The 15,545-nt window shown below is 42.9% G+C and overlaps 1 protein-coding gene across 1 annotated transcript in view; it reads left to right on the top strand.

The window, feature by feature from the left end:
- The first annotated feature begins 3,203 nt into the window (after nt 1–3,203).
- Nucleotides 3,204–15,545, top strand: part of lsamp (limbic system associated membrane protein) — a 59,396-nt gene continuing 47,054 nt past the window's right edge. The window contains exons 1-3 of the mRNA XM_068719925.1: nt 3,204–3,235; nt 4,700–4,844; nt 5,782–5,869. Coding sequence (XP_068576026.1) covers nt 3,204–3,235; nt 4,700–4,844; nt 5,782–5,869 — 265 coding nt within the window. The remainder of the gene's footprint in view (nt 3,236–4,699; nt 4,845–5,781; nt 5,870–15,545) is intronic.

The following is a 15,545-nucleotide window of genomic DNA, read 5'->3' as shown; positions in this document are numbered from 1 at the left end:
GACGGGGTGAGAAGACGAGGGTAGTGAGAAGTGGGGCGGTGAGGCAGAGGTGCGAAGAGATGAGATGGAAATACATAAGGGAAGGGGAGACGAGAGCGTCTGGTAGCAGCGGAATATGGCAGTGATTGAAGTCGTGAGCGCGGTGGCATGTACAGCACCATGTGTTGTGTATTTATTTATCTATTTCTTTGACCCATATGGCGCAGCATATGGTGACCGCTAACTGAAAGGACGTAATACAATTAGGAACATTTGGATGATTAATAGTCCCAGTCACCTGTATTTATCCGAGGGCGCGCAAGATGCTTATTGGAGGAGCCACACACTCACACTTATAGCTGCTTGTCTCACTTACGCTGAGATGATAATTGGGAGCATCCTTTGCTACGCTACGAATGCTTCTTCTTGTAGTTTCACTTTATTGCCTCCTTCCTTTATGGCCTGGAAACGGATGTTTGCCCAGAGATCTTGAGAGCTGCCACAGTACAGTTGGAAATCATAGAAGGCTGTTTTTATATTCTTGTACCCTGTGGCAGAGGATAAACTGTAGCAGAGCCCCTTCAGGATGTTGTTTGTCTGTTATTTTATCGTGGCTGGGAAGTTTAAATCAAAGCCACATTTCGATCACAGAATACAACTACAAGTCATAGTACACTACACAGTAAAAGCAGGGATGGGCGTCTTGTTGTCAATGCTTCTTTGATAGGTTTGGACATATTGGGATAGAGCGTCTCTGTCTGTCTTTTGGTTGGTCCACCACTTTGGTCCTGATGAAACATCCCAACATCTATTGGATGGTTTGCCATGAATTTTGGAACAGACATTCATGGTTCCCAAAATGGTGATCCCTTGGACTTTTTTCTCAAGCAACACCTGCAGGTCAAAGTCCGCTGAATTAACTCGACACCTACAGTAACTGATGGATTGTGTATAGACATTCATGATGCCCAGAGGATGAACCCTCATGACTTTAGTGAACCATTGACTTTTTTTGGGGGTAAAATGTCTCAGCGACTCAGTTGGATGGATTGTCATGGAATTTGGTTCAGACATTCTTTTCTTCCCCCCCCCCCCCCCCCCCCCCCCCCGTTCAGCACCATCATCACGTCAAGGTTGTAATGTTTCCAATGCTTTGATTTATGATCAAACACCTGACGTTCCCGCCAGCCTCAGCTGTAGCAAATGTTAGCGCGCTAATATACTAAAGATGGTGAACATGATAAACATTACACCTGACATTGAAAATGCCAACGAGTCTGTGGCTATGGATGTAAAACGATACGTCTGGAAATCAGAAGATCATTTCTTTTCGAGGTAAATCTTTTATTTAAATGATTATTTCCTCAAAGTTGAAAAGTTCTTTAATAGCCAAATCCAGAGTTATTTATCTTGGCATAATGAATGTGCACCACACACCCCGGTACTGCCCCCCCCCCCCCCCCCCCCCCACGCTCATTCATATGACATATCCGGTTGTGCTCGGCTGTAATAATGGATATATTGTCTGTAATTCATCACTTCTATTATATAATACATCCATGAGCTGTGAGCTCTGTGAAGCCTGTACCGTGGTGATAAATAAATAAGGTAAATAGTTATAATAGTATGCATATTTGTAATATTTTCCACTGTTGAGCACAGTTTGGTAAAGGCATTATACTGGATATATCCCAATAGACGAGAAATAATTTGGTTTCACTGTTGTGAAGCACTTTGTTGGCAAACATTTTACTGCCGTCCTCTGACAATACAACAGTCTATTTCGGTCCAATCGAACGACCGTTTAGCGTTCAGTTCTTGTCAATGTAAGTTCTTTGATGTTAGTGCGCTGGCATTAGCATTAAGCTCAAAGCACTGCAGTTCCTACACCAAGCACAGCCTCACAGGCCTGCTAGCATGGCTGTGGACTCGTAGTGAAACCAGGCAAAAGACAAGGTGACAATACCAATACTGTGTGAGGGACATTCCCACAGTGTCTGTGATGTGCCTAAAACCTTTGTTGACATCTGAAGTAATTTCATTCATAATTATCTGACCTCAGTGACACATATATGGAAGTAGCGTCCTTCACCAGGAGGCAAGAGTTCTGATACTGTCTGAATGTAGAATTCTACATTTTTCATTTTATATTCTAACAATTATTGTACCATTGAGCTTTAATACAGGAGAGACAGCAAGTTAATTTAAAGTACACAATCACTTAATGACCAGCTGTTGACAATGTTGTTTATTTAATGCTCACAGCTGTTTCTATCGACGTTATTACCATATTTTCTTGAGAAAGATTGCTTTATTTTCTATTTCCCTGTGCTGGATTCTATTACAATGGCTGCTCCTTTCAATTACCCACTTTCCGCACAAGTTTCATTTTATCTCAAATCTACTTAAGGCGTTTAAAGCCTGGAATATTTCCATATTAATTGCATGATTAATCTGATTACAATTCTCCGAGTAGTTCAGCAGGCTCTGAACTGTGTTTAGCGATCAGAAGGCATTAGTCGGGCTGCGTTTGCCCTCGACATAAGAAAGCAACAGCTTGCTACTTCGGTCTTTTGTTGGACAATAGTCTCAATAGTGTAAATTGTAAATAGTAATAAAAGTGTCAGCGAGTGTGCGGCGGCAATTTCAGCCCACAGATATTTGCATGTTTACCTCAAACACTAGGACTTCTTTTTATTTCCTGGTAGAGTATGGGTCGTTTTTCAAAATAAGAGCTCGGTCTTCTACATCAATCAAAATACTTGGTCTAGACCTTCAGAAGTATCTCTTTCTTCTCAGTAAATATTTATGGAATATGTCTCTGAGATCAGAGTTGATTTATACAAGTCAAGCCCTAGCTTTATATGACAAAACTGTAGATTATAGGCTACAGGATATATTGTTTGTTGAACATATGTGCTGCAAGTCTGTCGTTTGATCCTGGGCCTGGTGCTGATCACGACTTAGGTTCAGTGGCAACATGATGTTTATTGTAAACTAAGCTTTTCAAAGAGACAACTGAAGGAAACTGGTGTCGCCATTCTTTTTCATTTTCTCCACGTTCCTGCTTTTGTTTTTTCACCTCCTCCCATTAACTTCAGGAGGAGGTAGGAGACGAGTAAGGAAGGAGAGGAAGCAAGCTCAGTGACAACAAGCAAGATGCAGCCATCCGGTCGACCAGGGCAGTTTATTTCATCACTGCAAACACTTCAAATCTGTTTAACATGTCGAAGACGGTCTCTGGCATCGTGGACAGGTTCTGATCCGATCTGTCCTGAGTACCGTTGTCTTGATTTTTTTGCATTTCCTTTGAATTCTGTGCCTTCGAAAGCAACAAAAGTTATGACCAGAATATAAAGTGAAGCTTTGAGGGCGTGAACAGCGAACGCGTAACTCCCAAGAATCAAGTCCATGGATGATTTGCAGAGGTTAAAGCTCAATATTCATAAAATGATTTTATGCTGAATTATGTGAGTTAGGCTTCATGTTAGTGCTTCAGATGTTCCCTCTCGATTCATATGCTTTCATTCAGTTGTTTTCAAAGCTTTCCATCATTATAAGAAAATGGGTGTTTATTAGCTTGGATGTTCTTGACTGTAAAGTATTAATTAAAAGCCTGAACATATTTGAGAAACAGAACGGGCTGAACTTCAGCGAGAGGAAAGTAGAGTGCATAAATACAGGGAGTTATCTGGACTCCACACAAAGGGAAGGAACACCAACAGGGATCCAAGCTGTGAATACAAGCCTTCAACAAAGCTGACATCCAGCTCCCACTGGGTTGCGAGCTGGATGTCAGAGTTGGATAACAGTTCCGGGGTGACTGCACCACCACTCTTTTTTTGTGCATCACCCGGGGTCACCTGCCAAAGACAGCCTCACTCCACCGCCTTGCTAATCTACTCTCTTGTAGCCCAACACACAGTCCAAAGCATGCGTGCACAGCCGGGGCTCGGGGAGACGCCCGGGATTTGCATGCGAGGCGCATTCCGCTGTCGGCTTGCATTACGGCTGATATCCATTCTCATTGATTCCGACGTCTCCTCACATTTACATTTATTCATTAGGCGGACGCGCGGCTCCCGCCCCTCCCGTGCGAGATGTCTTAGCTGGAGCTCACTTGGCGTAATGTTCTGACAGAACGCAACAAGGAGTAAACAAGAGGATGACGGTGTCCTTTCTCATCCGCAGCAATGGGCTCACCGTTGAAGGTAGATGTATTTATCAGAGAGAGGAAGGGAGGCACATTCAAAGTCAATGAGGGCTGAATCGACGACGGGAAATGGAAATTGATGCTCCTCAACTTTTAAGTTTTCTTTCAAGACCCCAGAAAGTGGGAGTGCTGACTTGTGCGATTCGCTTAACGAACTCTGGAATACCTCTGCTGGTCTGCAGTAACAAACAAAGCACGACTGAACTGTGCAGCGATGCACCCATCTCGGCCCGTTGTTTGAAGAAACGATTGTGCCTTTAAACCCTTGCTTAAATCGCCTATTGAGTTTCATACAGCCCCCGCCTTCTCTGTGGGATCGCATAATTGCTGGTATTTCCTATCTACAAAACTCCACATTTCCTTTCCCCTAATATGATTACATATTATGAAATGAAAGAACAATGCATGCTCTTTCTTTTCAAGCCTTCTCGCACCAGATCCCCCCCCCCCCCCTATGAGAGCCTCACCTCACGTCACTCGTTGTTGTTGTTGTTGTTGCGTCCGCAGGTGTTATGTGGACGACAAAGTGTCCAAGGTGGCCTGGCTCAATCGATCCAACATCATCTTTGCCGGTCAGGACAAGTGGTCCCTGGACCCCAGAGTAGATCTGGTCACTAAAGGACAGCTGGAGTACAGCCTGCGCATACAAAAGGTAACGCTGACCTAGAAACTGTGTTTATTATTTGAATCATAATTAACTGGGTTTTGGTGACAGTTGCATTTAGAGATGGAAGATAAAACTTCAAGGATATTCAAAAATCATGAAACATGACCTTAATTGCTTGTTAAGACCCTGGAGTTGTGTTATTTTAAAATATTTATCCATTCATTTATTCATGTATTTATGCAGCAGGTTGTCAGAGGGAGTATTTTTTTCATGCTCTATTTTTTAAGTTTTGATGTAACACTTGAACACATGATGAGACATCATGATTAATAAAGGGGTGTTTTTACATTAAACAAATCAACTAGCATAACTTAATCCTTAAAGGAACAGTTAAACATCTCGGGAGATGTGTGCTTGTGGCAGGAAGAAGCTGAGCCCAGCATAAAGACTAGAAGCGGGGGGGGGGGGGGGGGGGTCCTAGCCTGGTTCTGTTAAACTCATATTTAAATGGGCAAAATATGAGAGAGATATCAAATCTCTCACACAACTATTGGCAAGAAAAATAATAATGATATTCTCCTGAAATGTTGAATTATTCCTTGAATTTGGGTCACACCAAAAATACTTCAGGTAACAACCTGGAGAATAATAAATCAAGCATTCCAAACTAAATTAGCAGAAAGAGGTGGCAGGAACCATTGATATGGTTGTTTTGTATTGTTATCACGATCATGTGTTCATTTTTTTTTTCTTTAGAAATGAGTTGAGTTCATTCATTCAACTCATCATTTCAAGTCACAAGAAGTCATGTTTATGAATGAAGCGGTCTGAAAGTAAAAATAAACACTCAGTGAACTTGAAATGAAGACCGTTTATTTCCCGATATCTGTGAACAAAATAAGACAAAGGAAGACACGCCGCTCTCCAGTAGTGCTTCCATAAGACGTATTCAAATGACAACGTTCTCTTGTATGGTCTGCAGGTGGACGTGTATGACGAGGGGTCGTACACCTGTTCCATACAGACGAAGCAGCAGCCCAAGACCTCGCAGGTCTACCTCATCGTACAAGGTAAGCAAAGGCAGCGCCAGCTGTCCATCAGCCTGCTGAAGAGACACAAACTTGGAGATTAATGCATAATGCTGCAACACATTTTAAATTATATTCATAATGAGTCAAGAGTCAGGGGCATTATTGTCCAACAGCACACAAGCAGCATACATCAGCGTCACCGGCGCTCTATTATTTAATGCTGAAATGTGTCCCTCTAAGGTTTCGGCAGGGAAAATATATGAATATGTACCGAGAGGAGGAAAATAGCTATATGTCACAAACGCCCGCCTACAGCTACAGGATTTCTTGTTCCAGTTCAAATGAATATTAAGTGCACTTGAAAAGCCTTCAGCGGTAGTTTTCCATTTCAAAGAATAGGAAGTTATTGCTCCTGAATGAAGACAGCAGGAAAGTTGAGAGCGAGAGAAAGAATGCGCTGCAGGATTCGATCCAAGGCCTGGAGGGTGGAATTCAACTTTTTCTTCTTTTTCTTTCTTTCCAGCGTTTTCTTCAAAAAGTTATCTTTGGTTTTAAGGTTGTAGCTCCTGAGATGGAGGAGAAAGCAACACTATATCACCATGGTGTGGTTGAACCTGAGAAGGCTGTCAAACTTCAGCTCTTAACCTTTTCTATCGTCCATTAAGGCAGCCGATAGTGATCCCGTTTCAACTAATGGACAACTAATTCCACAACAACTTTTTAAAGATGCATTTTAAGAATTGAATAGTTATGTCACCAATGAATGTCTTACCATGACAGATTTACATAAGGTACGTAAGGTATTACCATGCACTTATGGCCCATTGAAAAAAAACAGTGACTGGATGTGCCAAAAAAAAAAGACAGAACAGAAATTTAAAAAAATTGGGTGGGGGCAAAGAAAAATTCTTAAAAGAGACATTTGACCCTTTTTATATGGATGTCCGATCAGCGTTGATGGTAAATGTAGCCAAATTAAGCGATAAATCCCTCAGTGCGAGCTCTATTTACCAAGACAGCGGAGTTCTTCTGTTCCAAAATCTGTTGAACCTGCTTGTTCTCTTTGCTTGTTTTACTAACTAGTTACTAGGACGGGGTATCATTTAGAAAATGACGATACCAATACAAGTACCATTAACGTGATACTGATACCAACAGAGTACTTCATTCATACTTCAGTACGGATTGTTAATAAGTGATGTTCAGATTTGCTCGTAGGTGGACTTTGTTACCTTTGTTTCCTCCTGTTTCCGGTCTTAAAGCTATAAGCTAAGCATACTGTGAGGGCTCTATAGCCTTTGTGTGTATAACTACATTCTATTACTGGAGCGTCCTGAATCAGAATGTCCTTTAACCTGCCACATGTCATTTCACCTGTCCCTACTCCTTCCCACTTTGGAGATGCAGCCTCTCGACTGCTTGTGTTTATTTATTCGTAAACTGTCAGAATACTTGGCCCTTTTAGTTCTCTTCTGAAATGTTCTTGAATTGCCGCTAAAGCTCTTGGGACCATGAAAGAATAAGAACAATAAAAAAATACTGAGCTGTGCACCAAGGCCGTTAAAAAAGAGAGTTCATTATCCGTCAAAATGCCATCGCCGAGTCTCTGTTCTCTCGTTTTCCAAAGTCACAGCTAGTCGACAGAAATTGCTCTTAACCTGTCAGGAACAGGCTGTCTGACAGATAAGAGTGCGATACCTGAGTGCTCAAAAGTAAGCTCTCCTATAGCTTGTTTGTTTTGCTGCATGTGTGGGTGTAGGTATTTATATACTTTGCTTTAAGCTATAAATGCCTCGACTGTCATCTGTCCATTATCCCAAGAAGAAATACTAACGCGAGACACTGAGTGCTGTTCATGTACTACTGCAGCTCAATACATTTCACCATGCTTCATTGTTTCATCAATCAGATGTTGTTTTTTGCTTTAACTGCCCTTTCCATTTTAAAACTACTGACTGTCTTGGTGGGAAACCCGACCCCAGATAAATGCTACACCGGCTGTCGGTGGAGGAAATGCACTGCAGTGTAATTTCACCGCACGCACACACACACACACACACACACACACACACACACACGCACGCACACACACACAACAGCCAACAAGAGAACTTCCCATCCAGCTATGAACCGAAGATATTGTCCATTAATAGCATTTTCAAAGGTCAATATGTGAATTGATGCTCTGCTTCTTGGATCCATGGCAGCAAATTGCCTCTCCTTCCCAGAATCCATTGTGTCCGATTATCCAGCGCTTGATCATTGGAATGTCCTGCGCTCGACTTCCAGAGTTTCTGCCGGCGGCCTTGTTTATCACGACTAATGCGACAGCTATAGCCCAACATTGATTCTGTTGCTTTCTCTCCCTACTTTGTCCTCTGCTCTGCCTCTCAAAGTCCCATTCAATTTAGCGGCCATTGTTATGCTCATCTTTTGTATTTACCCAGCTCCGTGGGTGTAATCTTCTCCTTGAGGTTCAGTTCGGCATCTTTCATCTAAATTGCGGTGCGGCGCTGAAGCCCTAGGTTTCCGGGCAATTACCGCGATTGTGTTGCCAATGCGCAAAGACCGTGAAGTTTTTATTTACTTTTTGAATGGCGGTCAAACATCGAAAAACACGTGCGAGGAAACAACTTAATGCAGAACGCTTATATAATAACAAGAGTAGGACGTAAAATCCTGCTTCAAGAACAATCCACCATTTATTTAACCTCAGCTTGGTGCTTTTTTCTACTCTGTATGTAGGTTTAAGTCTTTTTCAAAGGGTAGATAAGATTCTTTCTCCGTGTGTAGCTCCAGTATAATGCCATCACATGCAGCAAGCAACCTAAACCAATCCTGCAGAACCCAATCAACTTTGAGGGATAATAATTCACCCTGCCTTCATCTTTTAATGGGTACGAAAATGTTCCGAGCATCAAACATTGCCCCTGGTTACAGACCCAAGAGCGGGTTCACATAACCAAAGCTGACAATTTTCTGCTAGCAGGGACAGCGGCGTAATTGGAAAACAAATGATCAGACAAAGTAAATTTGCGGTGGATGAAAAAGTGGCCGACCTCGCGGGGCTCAGACGAGTGGTGCCGAGCAGCGGGGGTCACCGCGAACAACTAGATTCCCCCAAAATAATGGTAAAGGCTTTCCTCCACAATCCAATTTGATTATTTTTATGAAAAGCATACATAGAAGTTTAGCCCATTTGAAAGGTTTTGCGAAGTCTATTAGCTGGTCAAGAGATGTTTATACCTGTGGAAAAGTGTGTGTGTGTGTGTGTGTGTGTGTGTGTGTGTGTGTGTGTGTGTGTGTATAGACGCATACCTGCATAGTCAGCGATGTGGCTTTTTTTTGTGTTGTTTTTAATAGTAGTTAGAGTAAGTGCAGACCATTGTGTGTTTAATGGTCTCAAATGAAAAATGCACTTCTCTTTCTTGTTTTTCTTTTAATCAGTAAACCGATACATTTCACTTTTTTTTTTTCCCGTAGACTATGGAGAGGCGTTTTAGATTTATCTGCACTTTACACACTTTGAACTCCAACCAAATAACACCCCATTAAAAGTGTAGCTGTGCTGAATTGATGGGATTTTTAAATAGTCAAACATTCCACCATTTGATCAAGCTGCAAAAAAGTGTGCTCTGTAGACGCTGCGTCTGACATCAATCCCGGAGAGGGGGAACAGGCTGTGCTTTCGTGTTGAGATCCACAGTGCTAAATCCTGTCTGTAGCCCATATAAACTGCTGAGCTGCCATTAATAATGTTCCTCTCCTAAAGTACGGATGACAGGAGTATATTTCTCCTACTGTAAAAGGCAAATTTTTTGACATATTAAAAAGTTGAATAACGTATTCCTTTATAACTATTGTCCTATTGAATCAGCAAAAGCTTTCTTGAATCCATTTGCGTGAGACTAATGTAACTTGGGGATATCCAGACATCTATAATAATGGTGGACATCATTTAACTTTTTGTGTGTGTGTGTGTGTGTGTGTGTGTGTGTGTGTGTGTGTGTGTGTGTGTGTGTTTTTTAGCATTATTCCATCAGGCCAGTCATTTGAAAAACAAATTGTTCCTCGGACGCACGGCCGAGCAATTGCTCAAACCCTACATGGTTAAACCACTAACATCATTACAATGAACAGCAGGCAATGAAACAAAGCGAGATGGGACAGTGGCACAGTGGCGAGCAGGAAACAACAATCAAATGATGTAAATCACGTACGAATAGACAGGATGCTTTGTGATGATAGGGAACTATTGTATAAGTAAGAATGGCATTGAAAACGACTCATTAAACTGCCCACTGTCATCGAGTGTTACAGTTCATATCCGAGCAATCAGTACGTGTAATACAGATGCATCGGAAAATGTGACAACATGAATTCAAGTGTCATGTCTGTAATTTGTGAACAACAAAGGATCCTCGGTGAATCAAACTCCGCTTGCAATTTATTCGCCTTGTTCCTGAGGACAATTTCTGCCATGAAAAACAGACAAATAGAAAGACACTGGACTGATATAACAACAGCTTTTAAGCCTTCATCATCAGACAGCGGCTTTACCAAAGTATGGGGTGTAGGCCTAGATTATCATAAATGCCGTATGCGTCTGACAGTTATGATGATGGAGGCCTATACCTCATTGTGCTGTAGCCATATTCGTCCACGAAGAACATTTGCATTGTAGTTATCTGCCATGTGTGGCATATAAAATGTGTTTTTATACCATTGTCGGTTCCTTGGCCGGTGCTCCACTTCGCTAGCCAATGACAGATAGCATGGTGACCGTGGTTGCCATTTCCACGGTCACCAGAAGATGGATTCCACCGTCGTCGGTGATCCTTTGACTCTTCCTCTACAGCTGCACTATGAGGGTGACTTTTTATGTTATTGGAATGTCTCTACCACTAATAAATGGATTTCCAATGGAATTTGGGGAAGACCTTCATGCTCCCCGCAGGATGAATTGTGATACCTTTGGTAACCCCTTCAATATTCAATCTAGCACCATAATCAGGACAAAGTAAAAATTGTGTCTAATACTTTATGACCAAATTCCTGCAAAAGTGATGTTTTCCCATCAGCCTCAGGGGAATGTTGTGTTTTACTGCTAATTAGCCATTGTTAGCATTGCTAATGCACCGAACTAAGAACCTGATTAACATTACATCTGCTGAACATCAGCTCGTTAGCATTGTTATTGAAAGCATGCTAGCCTGCTGATGTTAGCGGTTAGCTCAAAGCACTGCTGTGCCTGGTTGAAGCCTCACAGAGGAGCTATCGTGACCGAAGACTCTCCTGTTGGAATCTTAAAAAGACATTACTTTCAGAAAAATGAAGGTGGGGGAGCTTTTTTAAACGCATCTATTGAGAAGGTGCAGACAAATGTTTGTAATGTTAGGGGAGGGGGAGCTTTATTAAAAACACATAAGCCTAAATATAGCCCCAATCCCCACCCCGGTCATTTTCATACACGCTTTTGTAAACACATATTCACAGCAGCAGCGTTTGAGCAAATTCAGCAAAATCTCAACATGCTATGCAAATAACTGTTATAAACTGCAGAGGCAGGGGAGTGATTCATTCATCTCATGAGGTTCCTCTTGTAATACTCATCGCACAGGAGTGGAACTTTTAGCTTTTAGTTGGTTTAGTGCTCACATACACGCCCGCCGACCCCAATCGCTAATATTGCAGCTCGTTGAACTGTGCTCTCCACGAGTGTGTATCCAACAGTCGGCGTTCATTCGATGTGACTATTTCACCAGTCGGGAAAATATTAGTAACCACAGCCTGCGAGTGAATGGTGTTTCAGCGTGCAGGGTCTCGAATCACCGGCCTAATCACCAGCCGCGTTAAACTGACAGCTGAATCGTGGCCGAAGGAGCCATAACAGCTGGATGGATTTTGACATGCACTGTCCTGCTGCTAGTGATTATACACAGAATGCATGTGTGTGTGTGTGTGTGTGTGTGTGTGTGTGTGTGTGTGTGTCTCTCTCTCTGTGTACTAAACTGTGCTGCCAATTATACAAGAGTGGGTGTTGGCTGTTGGCCAAATGCCACGAGTTTCTTGAAGCAATAGTATTGATCTGGTTTTGGTTGGCAATTGCAATATGCTGGTATCTTGGTTCCTTGTCTTTTTAGCCCCCCCCCCCCCCCCCCCCCCCCTACTTCCTTTTCACTACAGTGATGCCTGATCAGCTGATTAAAATCAGCATTGATCTGATTCTATTGAATTAAAGTCAGCACTTCCATATGCATTGACCTTTTATGAAATGATTTTTGTAGCCTTGTTCATATAAAAACCTGTCAAAGCTTTTACAATGCTTTAGCTTCTGAATACAGTGCAGCGCAGATATAAAACAACAAGTCGTATTCACTGGACTGCGTACCCTTTCCTATTTTTCAATACAACATCGTACATCTTCTTCTCTCTGCCGTGTTTATGACCAGAACCATTCTGGTTAGTCAATCTGGATTTGCTCTTAAATCTGCAAGTTATCACCCAAACCTTCCTTGCGAGCAGCTTTCCCTCTGAGGCAGATGGCATTATCCATTCATAAATGTCACGGAGACAGAGTGACGATAAAGCAGCAGACAAAGTGAGTAGTTCTGTAAGCAGCTGTTCCCTGGCTTTTGTGACCCCGTTTCAATATGTTCTGTCCATTGAGAAGTAGCAAATGTTAATGTACTGCAGACACTTGCTCTGGAGCATGGAGAATTGACTGAATCAATGCAAGAACAGGATGGTGAAAGTGTGTGTGTGTGTGTGTGTGTGTGTGTGTGTGTGTGTGTGTGTGTGTGTGTGTGTCGTTTTGCACCGAATCAGAAAAACACAATTACAACCTGGTGCGATGTTATAGTTGTATTTATTCCTAGACTCATAAACCAGATAGTTTGTTTTCCAATTCTAACCACGTTCCCCTGTTTCAACCTTTATTTTGTATCTTACAGTTTGCTTGTTCTCAACAGTTTGAACCTCATTATTGACTCTAACAGCCACAGGAAGCAGCGTTTATCTCCACCAGGCATCACTGAGTCCAGGACTAAAAGATAGGAACCATCAAATGCGCCCTCTTCCACACTGATCCATCTTTTCTTCCTTTTTTTCCCCATTTTCTTCCAACCCTGTATCACAATGCCGTGGTATTTAAGGAGCCTATAATCCGCAGAACTCTCTAAAGGCAGCCGTGTCACTGTAAAGAGCACCCTAGCAGGAGGGGGGGGCAGGTGTGTGTGTGTGTGTGTGTGTGTGTGTGTGTGTGCGCGCCAACGAAAGTGTAGTCTTTGTGCTCGCGCATATCTTCCACTCAGTCTGGGCGAGGAGGATACTGACCTTTTGACAATTATCATGGGACAATCAGAACCTTTCAGCTGTGCCTGTGAAGCCATCTATCCACTGCGCTCCTCTCTTCCTCTTCCCGCCACGGCGACCTCTTGCTCTTTTCTTCTGCCCCAGCGCACCTCTCGCACTTCTACGTCTCGGACCGACCCCCTTTATCTGTGCTCGTCGCTGAGGTGTTTTGTTGCTTCCTCTCGCTCCAACCTCGGGGTTATATTAATAGCAGGGGGAGATAGAAGGATTGGGGAAAGGCAGAGGAGTTGAAAGCGATGCGGAGGAAAGTGCAGACGAGGTACGGCTATCATTAATTCCAGATATCGGCAGTCTGTCTGGCTCTACTGCTACAGCTTCGCCATCACACCCACATACGCATTATTGCTTGTATCGCCGCCAGCCATGGAGGAGTTCAGACTACATTCTTTTTGCTGGGTGATCACTTCTTACCAAAAAGCATGTTAAGAGAGATCAATGAAGCTTCCATTCACCAAAGGGAGAAGAAGAAAAAAAAAGCAAACGCATCAACAGAAAGTCTTCCTCGCTATGTAGAAGTCATTTGCAACCTCTCATTGAAGGCAAAGCTTGTCAAGGGCTTACCGGCATCCAAGGAATGCATGGAGCACGTTACGTGAAGCCTTGAGTGCAATTTAATTTCTGTCTAGTGTCCTACTGTTTGCTGCACACACCACCATTGATGCCACCTGTTCTGCAAATTGCAATATATCAACATGTGCTTTTATCTGTCCAGATAGACACATGGTCCAAGATTGATTGGAAACAGTAGCTGAAGGGAACGCGTGAAAAGATTCAAATGTTTTTTTTGACAAATTCCAAATCAAATATGTGTCGTTCATTTTTAAATCATTTTATGTTATGTATATCTTTAAAGCTGCTGTAATATATCTGTTCTACTACTGCAGGGCAGACTATAAACACAACAGAAGTGGGGTATAGGAAACCGTTCTCTTCACACAGCCACGTCCATTGAGCGGCGTGTTCGGCCGACTGAAGAACTCACATATCTACTCTCTTTAAGTCGCTTTTTTTTGGTCACCTCCTGAGGGAAATGTCTGGCTCTTTAGCTGATAAATTCTCCGCCACGTCCAATAGCCGGTCACTTACTTGATCTGCTGTGTGGTGCCGGACAGGTAGGGTATTAGCTTTGGATGTTGGGGTTTTTTTTAGAGCTATTCCACTGAAAACCAGCCACCTGCTGTGACCTGGAACGGCTCTACTGGAGCGCTGAGACCGAACCAAAACAGTAAAGTTGTAGACCGAGGAACTGCAGAGTTGGATGAAAAAAGAATTATCACCCCCCCTTACATTACACACAGTCATTTGATCCATTGTTAATAGAAAATATTGATCAGTGCAGCTTTAAAAGCACGATGATTTACCCATCTCTGAAAACACTCACGCCGCCTTATTTTTAGCCTATAAACATTGAGGATATTAAAAGGAAATCAAAGTCCATGGTTCAAGTGTTTGAAAAGCCTGCAGTAAACCCTGCAGAAGCACTGGCTTGTGTGAAGGCCAGCAGTAAGCCCCGCCGCCACGCCTCCTTATCCCTGTTGTGAGCATGACGGCAGACCGGCGACTGCACATACATCCGTATATACACCAACACCCCCAGGGACGAGATTACATGTCGCCGTCACATCGCCCGTTATTCCAACGTTGCTGCCCAGTTAGATGAAGAAGAAAGAAAAAAAAAGGCAGACACATATAGAGAGAGAGAGAGTTGGAGAAAGCAGCCACACACATTTCCCATTGCCTTTGAACCTTCATAATGAAACTGACTCCTTGAAGTTTTAATGAAAGAAACAATTTACCATTCCCTTTTTCTTCCTGGGCTGCTGAGCTTATGTTGCTTATACTGAATCTTTAAAAAAAAAAAAAAGCAGTCTCCTTTAATCTTCTTTATGCTGGCTGCGAGAGGTGCTCCCATGCATTTAAATGGGGCCATCCCATGGACACTCGTGACAGCGGGGGTATTGACAAGGGCTGCAGGTGAGCCATGGGGGCCATATTTCACAGACTAACCAGGCCAGCCAGTGGCCATCACTTCTGGACAGTGTCTCCTCGATCTTATCTCTGAATATAGAGGAACAATATTTCTTTTCTTATTGCCTCTGCTCCCAACACCACATACCCATTACTTGTATAGAAGTGCCAGTACCCTTACCCTCCATCTTTTTCCATCCGCTATGTGACCCGAGCTTGTCAGAGAGATGGACGTCCCTTTGGCACGGGGCTCCTCGTGCTCCTGAATGCCTCTGGAAGTGAGATTGAGTGGCACAGTTAAACCTGACCTCACCTGCTTTCTCGAAAGGGAAAAGATCAGGTTAGGGCGGTGTGCAGCGGTTGTGTCAGTGCG

Source organism: Cebidichthys violaceus, unplaced genomic scaffold, assembly GCF_023349555.1.
Source record: "Cebidichthys violaceus isolate CVI_PGR_0920_01 unplaced genomic scaffold, fCebVio1.0.p SCAF_242, whole genome shotgun sequence".
In the NCBI taxonomy this organism is placed as follows: domain Eukaryota; kingdom Metazoa; phylum Chordata; class Actinopteri; order Perciformes; family Stichaeidae; genus Cebidichthys; species Cebidichthys violaceus.
The sequence above is the reverse complement of the archived record's forward strand: the minus strand, read 5'-3'. Positions and strand labels throughout refer to the sequence as shown.